This window comes from Boleophthalmus pectinirostris, unplaced genomic scaffold, assembly GCF_026225935.1.
Source record: "Boleophthalmus pectinirostris isolate CB_2022bp ecotype Guang Dong unplaced genomic scaffold, ASM2622593v1 HiC_scaffold_7, whole genome shotgun sequence".
Classification (NCBI taxonomy): Eukaryota; Metazoa; Chordata; class Actinopteri; order Gobiiformes; family Gobiidae; genus Boleophthalmus; species Boleophthalmus pectinirostris.
The window spans coordinates 36,454,248-36,470,707 of record NW_026571473.1 but is presented as its reverse complement, the minus strand read 5'-3'; the positions used below and the strand labels follow the sequence as shown (position 1 = coordinate 36,470,707).

Genomic DNA, 16,460 nt, shown 5'->3' with positions numbered 1-16,460 from the left:
AAATAAGCCTCTGTTTTTATAGGAGGTAATTATCTCAAAATATTTGCAGCCTTTGCCTTTAATTATTTGCCTTCTGGGTTTTCTGTTTATGTAAGTGGAATTTATTCATCTACTTGTTAACATGTCAATAAACTCAACCGTTTGAAATGTAACTAAATGTTTTTTATTCAAGTGCAAACAAACATGAAATATGAAACAGTATTAAAAGTGCAAAAGTTCATATAAATAATTCAATCATTTAGAGGTTATGAACATCATTGATGTGAATTTGGAGCAAGTCTTCAGCAAAGGGGAAATGTTGCAGAGTTGAGGTTCTCTGTGGCATTGGTGCAGACTGAATGGGAGAAGGTGACACTGCTGGACCATGGTCTGGGTCTCCAAACGACAATGTTCTTCAAGCTCCTTCTGGGTTGAGGTCCACGGATTGAACATCTCCATCTCCTGAAGATGTTGCTGCTCTTCAGTCTGCAGAAATTCTTGTTGCTGTGTTCTTTGCTCTTCTGTAAAGACCTTAATGGCTCCCTCAGGATCATCAGATTCCCTCTTCCTTTTTTCCCACAGATGGTGTTGTGCCGCTGTCACTGGTAGAAGACTCCTCATCCATCTCCTCCACACTGTCTCATGTGTCCATTAAAACACAATTAATTAAAAATCAACACTAATGGACTGTTTAAAACAGTTGGTTAATAGGGTATGTAAATAATCATAAAATAATGTGTAGGCTCTAGCCTTTTATGTGGGAGTAACAGACTAACAAGTGTATAAATATAAGCCTCTAAAATAAAGAAATCAATTGGTATTTTATTCATTTGGATCAAATGCTGTCTCATTTTAAATGTAAAATCCTGCGCACATGCTCTTGTTTTAAATGAACCGTCTTCCTTCAGAACATGACTGTGCCTCAGTTGGACAGACACCAACCAACAGCCTCTGACTGACTCCTATAAACCGTCTATTGATTTAAGACATGTCAATCATATCCCAGCAAGCACCATCAAAACAAACTGGCATCACATGAGGAATAATATTTTACAGCAGCAGCTTTACAGACTTACACTTTGTATGAATTTCTATGAAATGGCAAAGGCTATTCTTTTCTTGACACACTGCTGAAGTTTTGAGCGTCTTCCCATCCATTGTTTATGGATAAATCTTGAATTACATTGTCTGTATGTCGTCTATGTGACCAATGACAATGAAAACCTAAACACTAAGGTAAAGAGGTAAACTAATGTCTTTCACGTGTTAGGGGGCAAAAAACTAAAACAAGTCTCTTACCTTCTCCAGAGAACTGAAGCAGAGTGAACTGTTGCTCTGCTGTTGGTTCTGTCTCCAAAAGTGTATTATTGTCCAATATGAAGAGATGAAACCATGGTCTAATTCCCCATCCAGTTTTTCTGCGATGTGCATCTGGGAGCCAAGTGCATGAGCTGGTGGATAAACTAGTCTTAATCATACTTCCCACTTAATTCTGAAAGATACGTCCAGTCCGGGGTCCGTCGCTTTTTCCAACATCCCTTCATTACGACATGTCTCTATTTAGACGTGCCGGTTTTCCAAACCTGGCTCATGCTCTTTTTTAAAATCCATGACTGTTTCCCACGGCTCAGTTAGGACATTTTCCCACCGTCTGATATCCTCTGTGGCCTAAGTATTCTCTCATTAAAGTGTTTGCACGGGCCCAAACATCTTATGATGTATGGAAGCATGAAGTATAATAGGCTATCACAATAATATTATTCATGTCATAAAAGCGGAATGTTTAAAAGATGGTAAAGTGCCGCTATTCCGACAATGGAAAAAAAGTGAAGGTTGTGGAACGATTGAAAAACGTTTATGCTGCTACTCTGACAATTAGACGTCAATGTCTAAATAGCGGCATGTCGGAATAGCAGAGTTTAACCGGCCAGTCCATATTGTGTCTAGGGCACCAGGAGGACAATGATCCACTCGTTAGGCACAGGCAGAGGCACTCACATCAGTGAGGGTCGCACTAGCTGCACTAGCTCCTGGGGTGGCAGAGAAGAAGATGTGCCCAGGTCTCAGCTCTCCAACATCTCCTTCATCTCTTTGTTGCAGCAATGACTCGTGTACATTTAAGGTACCTAAACAAGGACGGCTGTAACACTGTCCTTTACTGGAAATGATTTTCAGGTCAGTAGCCTGGCATAACAACAAGTGATGTATAGACGGATTATTTGTCTGTCAACACAGCAGTTGAGTGCAGGAAGAGCCACGGCGGTCCATCTGTCTGGCACCGTCTGATGAACTGACGCAGAAACATCCACATAACCAGCGTTTTTCTTTAAAAAAAAACAAAAACAAATGTCAGTCTTGACTAAAATTAAAATATATTATGAAGTTTTTTGTTTTTTTTTTAAAGAAAAGTTTTGGCCTGGGACCATCAGGCCCACCCATAACGCTGTGCCTGTTACTTGTTGTCCCTGGAGGATGCCGACTCCATTACTGTGGGTGCACTGCAGGGCTCGCTGCAGAGTATGTTATCCATGGTCTTGAACCACAGAAATTTCTCATTTTCTTCTGAGGAGCTACCTGATTTCCTCAGGGCATCCCTTATTTTTAGATACTGGCTGCAGAGTTTTTTTCAGTTTGTCCCTGCATTGCTCTGTTGAACCGTTAAACCCTCTCAGGCTGAGCTCCTCGCTGATCTTCCCTCACACAACAGTGTTTTTTATTAGTTTTATCCAACTCGTTTTGGATATTTTCATCTGTCCAAATTTGTAATAGTGCATCTACTTCTCCATCAGATCATCTTGATCCTTTTGCCACTACCATTTTTAAAGAGAATAGTTACAGTTAATGTGTAACGTTTGGTGTGTCAGAGCACATGTGTGAGCAGTGACTGGGGTAATAGCAACCGTGCCGTGCTTTGGCCCACCTCTTCCAACCGAGCTATTTTTTTGATGGACAAAATAGTGATCATGTAGAGTGGGTTAATACAAACATTTTAAGACCAAAATGACAAAGCTCTTTGCAACAGTTACAGAGAGAGGGGTTGGAGCTTGAGTCAGAAGGAGCCGGAAGAGCCTCCTGGCAAACTTCCTATTTGGCACACGGCAGCTCAGTGCGCTATGTTATCATATACTGTGATATACTATGATAACATAGTGACAATACACGTTCTCTCAATAAGTTTGATTTGAATTTTAGTAAGAACATATCTGTGGAGCTGGTTTATACAGTGTATGCACTATGTTCAACCTGTCTTTAATTCAATTTTCCAAATTAAAATAAAAACCAAAAGCACATAATACTTTTGCTGATATTTTAATTTCACAGTCTAAAAGATCTAATCATAACAGCTTGTTCCTTTGTTCTCATTTAGCCTTTAATTCTTCCTTAATTTAATTTCCTAATATTGTATTACTACACAAAAATTCAAAAAACGCTACAATGCATTTCTCCTTCGCTGACAGCAGATGTCGCTCTCTCTCGCTGTTCTACTTCCGCGTCCAGCTTGTGTTTCCGGCGCAGATCGGGCAGGCTGCGCCGCTCCACGCCGGGGACGTAAACAGAGGATTAAACGCGTGGAAAAGTGAGCCCCCGCGCCCGACACCGCCGCTCCTGCTCTCCGCCCTGGGGCCAAACTAACCGCATGTTTCATCTCCGGCATAACTTCCACCGTTTTGTTTCCTTCTGTTGCTTTTGGTCGATGTTTGCCCGGATCGGAGCGGCTTGGAGCGGCTGTAGCAGAAGGTCATTCCCGCCGGCCGCGTCTTCACACCGGTCTGATCATCGCACGTTTAATCGGTCTCATTACCAAATAAATAATCGCCTCGTAATAATTCATTTACATTTGTTAGTTATATTTAAAATTTTGATAATAATCACCTCGGATTTTGTACGTAATTTAGCTAGATTTGCTGTCAATTGTGTTACCTAATGTCCATTAATGTCACGTAATTACTCTTTCTGCATGTTACGAGTAGTCAGTGTTGGGAAAATTACTTTTAAAATGTATTCCCCTACAGATTACAGATTACATACTCCAAAATGTAGTTTGTAACGGAATTCATTAAATTATTTAAAGTGAGTAATGTAATCTGAATACTTTGGATTACTTGGTTTGCTGTAGAGAAGCAAAGACGAGGAAATCTTCACATAAGATGTTTTGTCTCATAAAAGAAAATGAAAAGCCCAGACTTTGCTTAACCAAATTCAAAATATTATTGATAGAAGAGGAGGAGACATGGTCCACACAGCCTGTTTTAGTCCTGGTTTAGACCTGGTTTTAGACCTCGTGTAGACCTGTTTTAGACCTGGTTTACATCTAGTTTAGACCTTGTTTTAGTCCTGGTTTAGATCTAGTTTAGACCTGGTTTTAGTCCTGGCTTAGGTCTAGTTTAGATCTAGTTTAGACCTGCTTTAGTTGTGGTTTAGTCCTGGTTTAGACTTGGTTTAGTTTCGGCAATGAGTGGAATTACAGGGAAAAAAAAAGGGGGGGGGGATATAGCTCAAAATGTGAAAACAGGAAAATACCGCCGTGTAATCAATTTATTTCAACAAAGTAACTGTAATCTAATTACCAATCACTGAAACAGTAAGTGTAACCGAATACAGTTACTCATAATTTGTACTCTGATTACGTAACTCCGGTACATGTAATCTGTTACTCCCCAACACTGCGAGTAATTAACAGTGTCTATGTTAATTTTGCTCAATAAACTTGGTCATAGTAGGAGGAGAGTAGCTAAAAACTTAATCAAATCAGAGTGTTATTGTTAAAATTTTCCTTTAAAAGTGCAATTTCATAAAACAGATGTTACGCAGTCCATTTGTCCCCAAGGTTCAAAAGTCAGTCTAGAAGATAAACACATTGTGTTAATGATCTTATCTATAACACAAGATTACTGTATTTTATTATGGTTCAACTGGAAATGGATTTTAACAGCTAGAAGCATTATTTGAGAGTAGACTGAAATATAAACAGCTAAACGTATTAAAAAATGACTGTATATATGGTTAGGTTTTCTTCAGGCTCATCATGTTTCCCTATTCAACTTAAAAAATGTACGTTTGGCAAAATAACAGGCAAAAATCCTTCAGATAAGTAGCAGAGACAGATCGTCACCTTCCCTTGACCCGTAGCGTTCAGCTGCAGCTCACGAGGCCAGCGATTATAGAGAGCGGTTCCACATTAGGAATAGGAATTTATTTTACAAACATAATAGAAAAATTAAAACAGCGGTAGGCCTGTAACGATAACAGATTTCGCTGGACGATTAATTGACCAAGAATTTATTGCGATAAACGATAATGTTGACATTTTGAGACCAATTTCAACTAATATAATGACCATGGAATAAAAATGCAAATACACCCTTTCAAAGATCAACAAACCTTACTTTCTAAAGAACATTTAACACAGGAACTGTAAGACAACCAAAAACAATAAAACTTGTTAACATAAGAATAGCCTTATGTAGTCTGACTGACAGGTAGGACTTGATAACAAAAATGGACTTGAACAAACCACTGTTGAACCAAACACAACCAAAGCAATAAATAAAATGAATTATTAAGTCTCTGTAACAAAATTGCCCTTAAAAGTGATTTTAGTCACTGACTTACATTGGTGTATAGTGGACACTCTCTCTGTGGCTGCTGCTGTGACCCTCTGCATTTTGGTCTTGAAGTGTTCGTATTAACCTGATCCAGTTTCGCTATGAGGGAGCCACTGTCCTGTCTGTGTCGTGTTGGTCATCCCGGGGGCGGGGCTAGTTTGTGTCGCTCGGGTTTTGGGTTTATATCGGCTGTTGGGGTTTGAGACATTTCTTCTCGTCGTTTGTGTTTCTCACCGGTGTTGATTCGGCATCGTGACTTGTTTTGCCACTCTGCGATGAACTTTTTGGTTCTGACAACGGCGCTTGCTTGTGCTTCATGTTCACCGCACAGACAGCGGCCGCGATAAATAGAGTTTGTCGCGGCCGGAAAAATGATCAAGCACGTTAAAAGTTATCGTACGATTAATTGATTTATTGATTATCGTTACAGGCCTAAACACCAGGATCATGTAGAGCGGGGTAATGCAAATATTTTAAGACGAAAATGACGATGCTCACAGCAGCAGTAACAGAGAGGGCCGACGATTTTTCAACGTAAAGTCAATTGGGGCCAGAATTGATGGAACAGGAAACACCCCCATGTTCTCTTCCTGTTTGGATAGTGGGTTCGCTATGTCCATTTGTATAGAGTCTATGGTTGGGATCAGCAATCTGTTTGTCTCCATGGAGATGCCATTGCTTTGTCTGGATGTTCCACAGTGTGTCGTTAAACATTTCTACTTGACATTTATTACGTTTCACATGTAGAGCTCCAGAATACCTTAGGAAAGTCTTAGTATAAGGGGGGCTGCTTCTCCACAGATCTGACTTGGCACCTGCTTGTTTTCGCGTGTTGATTCATGGGTTTCAGGCAAACGATTCCTTCCTGATTTGAAGGATTTTGTGAAGGCCTCATAATGTTTAGGTTTGAGTTATAACAACTAGGCCTGTCGTGATAACACATTTTGAAGTGCGATATATTTTTTTTGTAAAATTGATGATGAATGAATGAGTTTATTCGGACAGTAATGCAAAGAACATGCATAGACAACGTAAATACATAGATATAATACAAAAATTATCTTCTTTTCCATAACAGTAAATAAAAACAGATGTCACGCAGATTTTACTTGTGTCTGAAAAGGAGTGGGAGGAAGTAAATACTTATTATGTCACTTTTTTATATTATCATAAATGATAATATAGAAACCAAACCATAAAGCAAAATCCAATCCCTCCAAAAAAGTATTCTATCTGTATGGTTAAAAATGTAACTAAAAAACAAATATTAGAATGCAACACTTGCAAGTTTATGCAAGTTTAGTGCACTAGTCCAAAGAAAAAAAATACTCAAAATTAAATATCGTCCCCCTGACTGCTCCATCTATCAGTGGTTGTAATAATTATGACAACAAAGAACAGTGGCCAAGTTAAATATTTCAAATCAAGAAGGAATTTTTATGTCTGGAACTGTTGAGTAGATACTGTAGGTGCCACAGTCTTCACCGAAAAAGATGTGGTGGCATGTGACCTGCATGACTGCATGGAAGTAGGAACATTGGGACATTCTCCGTGGAGATAGATTTGTTTTATGCCACATTTGCCAAGTTTACATGAGAGCTTTAATTCTGAATAAAAATTATTCTGCTTTAAAAAGACCATGGAAACACTTAATTCCAAATAAAAATGATTATACAGAGTTAAACTTAATTCCAAAGTAAGTGGCTGGTTTATTCCAATTTTAAAGCTGAATTAATTTAGTCTTTGAACATGTAAATGTTTATTCTTCTTAAAAATAATATTGGTGGTTAATCCGTGTATCATTCGTTCATTCGTTTTTCAATATAAAACCAAAAATAAGAAAACAAAAAAACAACTGTTTTCTTCGTTATTTGTCTCCAAAACCAAAATGAAAAAACGGATAATGATTTGTTTTTTCAGTTTTCGATTTTGTGTTAAAATGAAGAATGGAAAAAACGGATAACGGCCGTTTCCCGTTTATGTGACTTCCGTGACTGCGATACTGAACCTTTGCACCGCGTACGGACTGAACCAGGACTGATCCAGGTCCGAGACCAGACCGAGACCAGACCGGGACCAGAGCGGGACTGAGACCGGGACCAGAGCAGGATCAGAGCGGAACTGAGACCGAGACCAGCGGTCCGAGCGGTTCCGTGTCATCGTCTCCGCGCTGGTTCCGTGCGGGGAAAGTGAGAATGTGCTGTGGACTACAGGTCCGGACGGGCTGCTCTGGTCCTCCGTGCTCAAGAACCGCGGCTGGTTCCGAGGTGGTGCAAAGCATCCAACTGACGCTTTCACACCAACGAAAACGAACTGAACTAAGAGCTTTTGGTTCAAATGGACCAGGTCCGGGACCAGACCGGGACCAGAGCGCTACTGAGACCGAGACCAGACCGGAGGCTCAGAGCCCACGACAGGGCCGGAGCTCGAAGCTGAGGCTTGGACCCCGCGGAGGCTCAGAGTCAAAGCTTGGAGTCCGCCCCAGTCCCGCTCTGGTACTGGTCTGGTCCCGCTCTAGTCCCGGTCTGGTCTCAGACCTGGATCAGTCCTAGTTTAGTCCATACCCAGTGCAAAAGTTCGGCATCGCAGTCACGGAAGTCACGTAAACGGGAAACGGCCGTTATACGTTTTTTCCATTCTTCATTTAAACACAAAATCGAAAACTGAAAAAACGAATCGTTATCCGTTTTTTCATTTTGGTTTTGGAGACAAATAACGAAGAAAACAGTTGTTTTTTCGTTTTCTTATTTTTGGTTTTATATTGAAAAACGAATGAACGAATGATACACGGATTGTGGTTCAGTGCATGTTCGTTGTGTCGCCCTTCTGACGCGATCCGGATGATCCGGCACCACTAGTCCTCATTTCGGACTTTCATCCACGTCTCTTTGGATTTGCGAGCGGGATGCGGGAGTGGGCTGAGGTAGATCTGCCGTGGACTCAGTTTGTCTTCTTCCTCCCTTTTCCGTCACGCTTCCCTTCTCCTCCTCAGCTGACAGACGTAAAACGTGATGAGAGAATTCCCCAGCTGCTGCGCAATTATCATCAAAACAACTGCGGAAAAAGTTTGGATCGTGTTTGTGTCCGTGGCGCAATGACAAACCGAGTGTTTTCTTCCGGTTGACGTAAATACGTTCATGTCTGTCCAATCAGAACCCTTATCCACCCCCAGACGTTGAGTGGAATTAAATAAAGACGATTTAACAAGTTTTCCATGTAAACTTGAAGGAGAATATTTTAATTCAGAACAATTAATTCAGAATTCAAAAATATCATGTAAACGTGGCCAGTGTGGAATAAAATTAGAGCCAGAGGAACAACTTTTCCATGGAAACAAGCAGATGAAGGCCCTCCTCCTCCAAGCCAAATAAGAGTCGGGTTTGTGGAGATGCAAGCCCACTCACAGTAAAGATGTTTTTCAGTCCAATAAATTCAGCCAAAATGAAAAACACATGCTTTTATTTTTGTCTTTTATTGGCTAAAAAAAGTTACAAACTGTTCAAAATCGAATCTGTTTGTGCTCGATGCTACCAGTCAAATTTTCATATTGACTGTTGTTTTGGTTTTTTTGGCTGCAAACTACAAAAATGCCAGCCTATCGGAGCTTGCATTGTTCCCTCAAAGCGTGGCGAGGCTTTCCTCTTCATACTATCACCTCCTCTTTGTGTCTGCTTGTAATTCGTGTGAGTTAATCCAGGATTAGTGTTTCCTGAAGCAACCCTCTCGTCTCCACTTCTCCACTCCACGTTTACATATCAAATATCTAACAATGGCCTTCTCAAACGGAGTCTTTGTTTTGCAGATCTTTTTGACCTTGTTCGTCTGCATTGCCTCTTGTGATGTCTTCGCGTTTCTAAGGTTAATTCATGCATGATGTCCATAGACTTGATCATTGATTGTGCATTGTGGTGTGGGAACGGCTTCACTGGTTAACTTTGGTCTAATAAGAGCTGCTGAATTGTGTTTTTCAGAATGGGGAACTTTACTTCTACGTCTACATCCGCGTCCACCACGGCGTGCGTGAAGTACGTCCAGGTAAGAAAATGCACGGATGTTCTAGGATAAACAGTTTAATTGTGATCAAATCCCTACATTATATCATCAAAATTCACAAACTTTCTCTTAAAGGCAGTTCTGTTCAGTTTAAGGCTGCAATAATTAATAGACTAAAATGTGGCAGGTCGACCAAAAAAAACTAATATTGTATCTTGATTGTCTTAATTTTTACACACAAAATGACCTTTTATAACAACAACCGAAGCATAATTAGATCAAAATCAGTTTCTGAATTTCATCAATATGCACTTAACGTGATTTCCAGACTGTTGAGCGCACCTGAATATAAGCCACGTCAACTAAATTTAAAAAGAAAATTAAAAATTGTACATGTGCGTGTACCTGTCTATAAGCCACAGGTGTCCAGGTTGTAACTTGAGATATTTACGCAGACAGATGGTACACAGATTTTATTTTTAATTAATTAAATACCGGTGCATGCTTTTTCCAAACTGTTTGTCACATGGCAGTTAAATGACAGGATTACAACAGGATTATCAGACTACGTCACTTCTGCGCATGTTTCCTGCAAAATGAGCCTCTGTCCTGTCTGTATCATGTCAGCGTCTTGTAGGATTTCATAAGCGTATCGATCAAGTATGAGTGGATGTCAGACTGCTGAAGTTTGAGATGTTTCTTCTCGTCCTTCATGCACTCACCTGCATTTAACACATACGGGTCATTCGAAAAACACCCGCAGACACACTCATCACTCCACGGCGACGAGGAACGGAACGGAGGAACGAACCGAAAAATCGAGCGCAATGTGCCGCTTCTAGACACGACTGAACAACTGAGTCACTGCGAACACGCCGACAATCCGTTGGTCCCAGACAGCACCTCCCTACACGCCACAACTGAACAAAGCCCAGAGTCACTGTGAACGAACAAACAAACAAAACAACTCACCCATTCAAAGTCCAGTGCAGTTTATTTGTGAAAAAAGTTCGAAAATAGACCATTTAATGACAGTGTGTCTTATAATCCAAAGCACCTAATAGCCTGGAAAATACGGTATGTACAATTTTAAAATTTAGTTGATGCGGCTTGATGTGCGCTCAATAGTCCGGAATTTACAGTACTATTATTATTTTACTACGACTAAAATCATTTAATTCCTGCTTCAATTGAATGTGTTTTTGTAGAGCCCAAAGTTACAAAAGCAGTCGCCTCACACAGATTAACAAGATCATGGATTTAACCAACAGAAAGTTTGAAAACCAAACAGTGACAGTCACTGGTCAAACAAAGACTCACCCACACTTAAGAATAATAGTCCACATGTTTTGTCAAAGCCTGTCGACGTGCTCTCAACTGTCGTCATTATTCGCTCTGTCCACACAAAAAGTCTTTTAAAGTGCCTTGAAAAAAGAATCCATTATGAGTTAACTGATTCACACAGGCGATTAAATGGATAATGTGCGTGTTTGGAGTGTCCTGAGCAAACCGCAAAACACTGAAAATAATTATCATCGAGAGTTCGCCAGACACGGCAGCACAATATTTACACCACATTGTTAGTATTCATCTGGCCCATTGTCTGTTCTTGCTTTCCCACTCTGCTTGTTCGTTTCTCCAGGAGGTGGTGTCTCAGAACTGCGTGGTGATCTTCTCGAAGACCACGTGTCCTTACTGTAAAATGGCCAAAAACGTCTTCAACGAGATCGGAGCGCGCTACAAAGTCATCGAGCTGGACGAGCACGACGACGGGAGGAGACTGCAGGAGGCTCTGGCCCAGATGACCGGAGCTCGAACTGTAAGGAAGCCTCTTTATAGTGGAATTTAGATCTCAAAATAATGAAAAAATAATAATATTCAAGACAGCTGACAGTACAGCTTTTCAGTTGTTGCGAGAAGTGCAAATCTTAACAATATATTTCATTTCCAGACCAGTGGTTCTGAAATCACACACCATCTAAACTTGAGTCTATAAAAGGACTAAACCAGGTCTAAAATAAGATTAAAACCGGTCTCGTCCTGGTCCAATTCCAAACATTTGAGGCTGGGAGAGAAGACAAAATATAGGGAGTCAAATTTAAGGTAGAGTTGGATAGAATTTAGGTTGAACTCAGTAGGCAACTATATTTAACGTCTATAGCCACGAAAGTAGTTCTACTGATATTTGAGGCTGGTAATTTGGAAAAGAAGTCTCACACACTGTCGTAACTTATTTACAAAATAACAGCAACGTTCCAGCTATTGGCCTTCATCATAAAACATTTACTAAGTTTGGCAGGCGGTGTGTGTACTCTCTCTAAAGCCAAACGTACACTGTGAGATTTTTGGCCCTTTTTGAGCCAATTTTTCACTTGTGCGACAGGTTTTGGGATCGGGCCGACTTTTCCCTTGATCGTGTGTCGTGCTTCGAGTAGTAAACATGGGGTAAAGAGAACCGAGTAATACCTCAAGACCAGCTTCCGATGGGCAATCGTAGGTCGCAAGAATATCAAACCGGTTTGAAATCCAGTCGCCTCTCGTGAGGTTTTCGCACCGAGCATCGAATCGTATTTTGTGAGAACATGAATCGTGAGCTGTGAACTTTTTTAAACCTGTGATTTGATCGTACAGCTTGAGCTGGAGCTGAGTGAAACGATCGAAAATATCGCACAGTGTATGTCCGGCGTTGTACATCCGTCCTAGAGTAGGATGTGCAAAGTTTGCCTTTTGTAAAGACTCTTTCTTTCACATCAATAAAGAGAAAGAAGTGTAGTGGAACAGTAGGCAATAGGAATGCACCGATACTATGTTTTTGAAAACCAGTACGACTATAATCATTTTTGTACTTGTCAATGCTGAGTACCGAAACTGATACTGTCAGGGAATTTACTCAAACACTCAATCATTAACTCTTTCCCCTTGGACGCCGACTAGGAACAACCCATACATATGTTACTCGGGCTACACCCATAGAGCATAATTGCATAAAAGAAAACAGACTTCCACGAGTGATTTCAGGGCAATTTTGGTTCATAATCGAGTATAAAGCCCGGATAGTTTGTTCGGATATCGCAGGACTCCACACAGACGCATCAGCGGCATTCTCATCTTCGTAAGATTCACTCTTTGTAAGTCCGTCGCTATCGCTGTTTTCCACTTTATAATCACCCTCATCATCACTTTGAAATCTATAAAAGTCACTTTCTCTAAACTTATCCATAAAATACGTCCGCTCCTCATTATTTCCAAAACTGTGCGCCGCAGCGCGATCTTTCCATTGCACGTGTTTCGTGTTGTGTTTTTTCCGGAAGCTACCATCGTCACTACTTCGATTAACTTCGGAAAAAATCTGCGAAAACATATCCTTGAATCCTAATGGTCAGTCTAGTGTGGGTTGTAGTGGCCCCCACCGATCACAGTCTCTGTTTAAATGTGAAAAACCGAGCCGTTTCTAAAGGTCGTCAAATCACGTCTTTAGTGATACAGCGGAGGTGTCAAAAGTCGTCATAAGTCGTCATTAAGGGTTCAGGAGGGGTCGTCAAATGTCGTCTTCATGGGGGAAAGAGTTAAAGAACAAGCCAGAGACGACACAGTAGTTGGTTTTATTTGCAGCAAGGAGTGCGAAAGCTGACTGCCCTTTAACCCCCACCTCCATGAACATACACTTGAGTGCGTTTACATATATGAGAGTTTATATATATGAGTGGACATAGTTAATGCTCTAGCCACCGTTTGCCAAATAAGAAGTTCGCCAGGAGGCTTTTCCGGCTCTTTCTGACCCCGGCTCCAGTTGACTTACATTTTAGATCTTGTCGTCCCTCTCTCTGTAACTGCAGCAGTGAGCCTCGTCAATTTGGTCTTAAAATGTTCATATTAACCCGCTCTACGTGAACCTTAATTTTTTTCCCCGCTATTTTGTCCGTCAAAAAATCCAAACTCCAGATTCGCAACTGTAACCGTGAGCATCTCGAGCCTCATTTGAGCGTCGCTGAACGCTACGGGTGACGTCACACTCGCTTAGTCCACTGCTTTTATACAGTCTATGGTTTACATGCACATCAGTATCCCGGTTATGGCATTATTGAGGATCTGCTGTTTACATGCGCGCTTTTCCCTGTGTACATGATCAAATGTAATATCCCTGTTTCTTGACATAATCGTACAAATACACAAGCGCAAAAGTTATATATTTAATAAACCAGGAAAAACACAAACAGCCATGAATGTGTTTAATTCAGCTTTACCCACATTTGTTTACGTTTTACAGAAACTAAACTTAAAACCACATGGCTAATTTGCATAAACTGAATCTCTGGGAAAAAAAGCTCTTTCCTTGCAGCTTCTGTCGGACTAAAGGACACGACTCAGTGGAATATGAGTGTTCTGTGACAGAGGGGTGTTCTACTGATGCTGAGTCTGTTCTGTGCTTTTATCGCGTTGGAGACGGTTCATGTTAAACTTTTCTGAGGTTATAAGTCTGCAGGTCGTACGTGTGCAGCACCTCTCTTTATTAAACAGTCATTTCACTCATGTACAGTCTCTTTATTTACAATTTCTACTGGTTTCTCATAACCGGGATACTGGTTTATTCGGGATACTGAAACCGGAATAGTGGTATCGACAAATGTTAAACGAGTACGAGTATATTAAGGGAGTATTGGGAAGTACCGTGCATCCTTAGTGTTCAACCATTCAAACACAGCTTTAACAGGCCAGATATCATTGCACCATTTGGCTCTTTTTTAGTAGCTACAGCCTAAGTTTAATTGTATTCATATCAAAGCTTGACACTTTTATTGTGAGTTTATTCTTAGAAATGGAAACAATCCCAAAAGTTTGTTGTTTTACTTAATTCTGCTCTGCTCAGATAACGTTTATGAACACTTTAAATGCATTTTTCACAGACTTTGAGCAAGTTTTCTCAGTAACACTTTATATTCCAAGAGTAAATTTGATAGAACTAATCTAAAAAAATTATTTATCTAAAGTCTGGTCACGTCGGGCACTGACCCCGGCCGTAGCGGTCAGTGGGCAGAAGTGTTTAATGAATGTAAATTTTCTGCAGTGAATCATTCATTCTCCTCCTCTTCCTCTCAGGTCCCCAGAGTGTTCATCAACGGGAACTGTATCGGGGGCGGCTCTGACACGAAGCAGCTCCATCAGCAGGGCAAACTCCTGCCTATGATCGAGCAGTGTGCCCCCTGCTGTTCCTCCGAGGGCTCGGGCAGTGGGCAGCCTGAACCGGTCCAATGACTAACCGTTCTGCTGCTCGTTTTAAACCCATTTTTAATAACATCTGTTCTCCAGGTTATTTTACTGTTGTTTTATTATTTAAGGACACTTTTGCCTTTTGTTCTGCCAAGCACTGCCGTTTCTTGATACAAATACAGTTATTAAATATGAATAAGAATATGTGAAGACTGTTTTGATGCAGGTTAAAAAGGATCTAATGCCTTTTTATCAACACAGTCAGTCAGTTTTACATGTGGTCAGTAGGTCAAGGTTCATATCTTTGGCTACGTTCAGACTGCAGCCTGAAGTGACCCAAATCCGATTTTTTTTTAGCCCCTTTGTGACCTGCATCTGATCTTTTAATGACAGTCTGAACGACACAGATCCGATTTTTTCAAATGCGACCCAGGATTTGTGCTCCTGAAACTGATACATATCTGATCTTTTGACATGCGACTTCAGTCTGAACGGCCAAAGCGCATTCATCCGACCTAAACGTTCTCAACAAGCAACAAATGTACACAAATGTTCTTCTCGTCATACGAAAATTGTTAATGAACTCCGTGTCACTGAAGTGAAGCACATCACCACTCACCACTCTTGGCTGCGTCTCCACATCCACACGTTCCTTTCAACAGACGTCGCTGCCGCTGTCCCACAAAACACCACGACCAAAAACCTCGTCCTTCTCAATCTCCTCCTTAAAACAAGTAAGTTGTTAATGTTCTGGCTCTGGTACGAGAGGAACTTAAAAATCTCCAGGTGCTCGATGCTGCGTCCATGTTTGGACAACTTCCATAAACACAGAGCACGCTCGCTGCGGTTGACGTCGTCGTGTCTCCAGTGCACATGTGGGACACTTTTGGCCCGTTTAATGTTCACACTGGAGACACATACAAGTCACATTTAATTGGAAATGTGAACGACCTCGCAAAAACATCAGATTTCACAAAAAAAATTGAGCGTTAAGCCCTGCAGTCTGAACGTAGCCTTTGTTTTTGGAGTTATTGACAAAAGTTTATAAAAAGTGTTATAATTAAATAAATACATATGGTGATATCATATATGTTATAATTTGCATGTTGAACACAGATGGCTGGACTGTGAACGTTTGAATGCTGCAAACCTTAAAAGCATGAAAGAATGTCTCTTTTCGCGTACACATTTCAACTCAAAGCCTCATCTGAAGTTCTATGAATGTTTGTTTGCATGTTGGTTCAAATATTAATTTATTGCTAATAAATAAATTCATTATTCAGTGGGTCCAATGTTTTTATTTTAGCATCTGTTCATGTTTGAGCAGTAAGTAAATATTGGAATTAATGTGAAGATTATTAATAGAGATTGAGTATTTCTTTTAGGACTGAGATGTGAGGACCGTTTTTATTATTTTTTTTATTTTATTCTTAATCTAATATTAACTAAATACATTAGACACTAGGAGGTTACTGCAAAGAAATATGATGTTATATATAACCACATTGGAATATTTTAATTGTTTTATTTATTTTGATATATTTAAAATGTTGAAAGTATTAAAAACTGATTTGTGTATGTAGGTAATGTAATTCATTTCTGTTCCTTGTGTCCTTCAGATGCCAAAACATCAGACATCAGACAAACAAAACTGAATGCATAATTCATTCCAGA

The 16,460-nt window shown here is 40.4% G+C and overlaps 1 protein-coding gene across 7 annotated transcripts; it reads left to right on the top strand.

The window, feature by feature from the left end:
* The first annotated feature begins 3,478 nt into the window (after nt 1-3,478).
* On the top strand, nt 3,479-16,068 carry glrx2 (glutaredoxin 2). 7 transcript variants are annotated; one of them, XM_055165055.1, is made up of 5 exons: nt 3,479-3,556; nt 9,388-9,443; nt 9,557-9,620; nt 11,221-11,397; nt 14,676-16,068. In XM_055165055.1, exons 3-5 carry the CDS (start codon nt 9,558-9,560, stop codon nt 14,829-14,831), a joined length of 396 nt encoding a protein of 131 aa, XP_055021030.1. In that variant the 5' UTR covers nt 3,479-3,556; nt 9,388-9,443; nt 9,557; the 3' UTR covers nt 14,832-16,068. The 7 variants fall into 7 exon arrangements, with proteins under 7 accessions (XP_055021030.1, XP_055021031.1, XP_055021027.1 ...); XM_055165053.1 differs by having other exon boundaries at nt 3,507-3,747; XM_055165054.1 differs by having other exon boundaries at nt 3,507-3,771.
* The last annotated feature ends 392 nt before the right edge of the window (nt 16,069-16,460 follow it).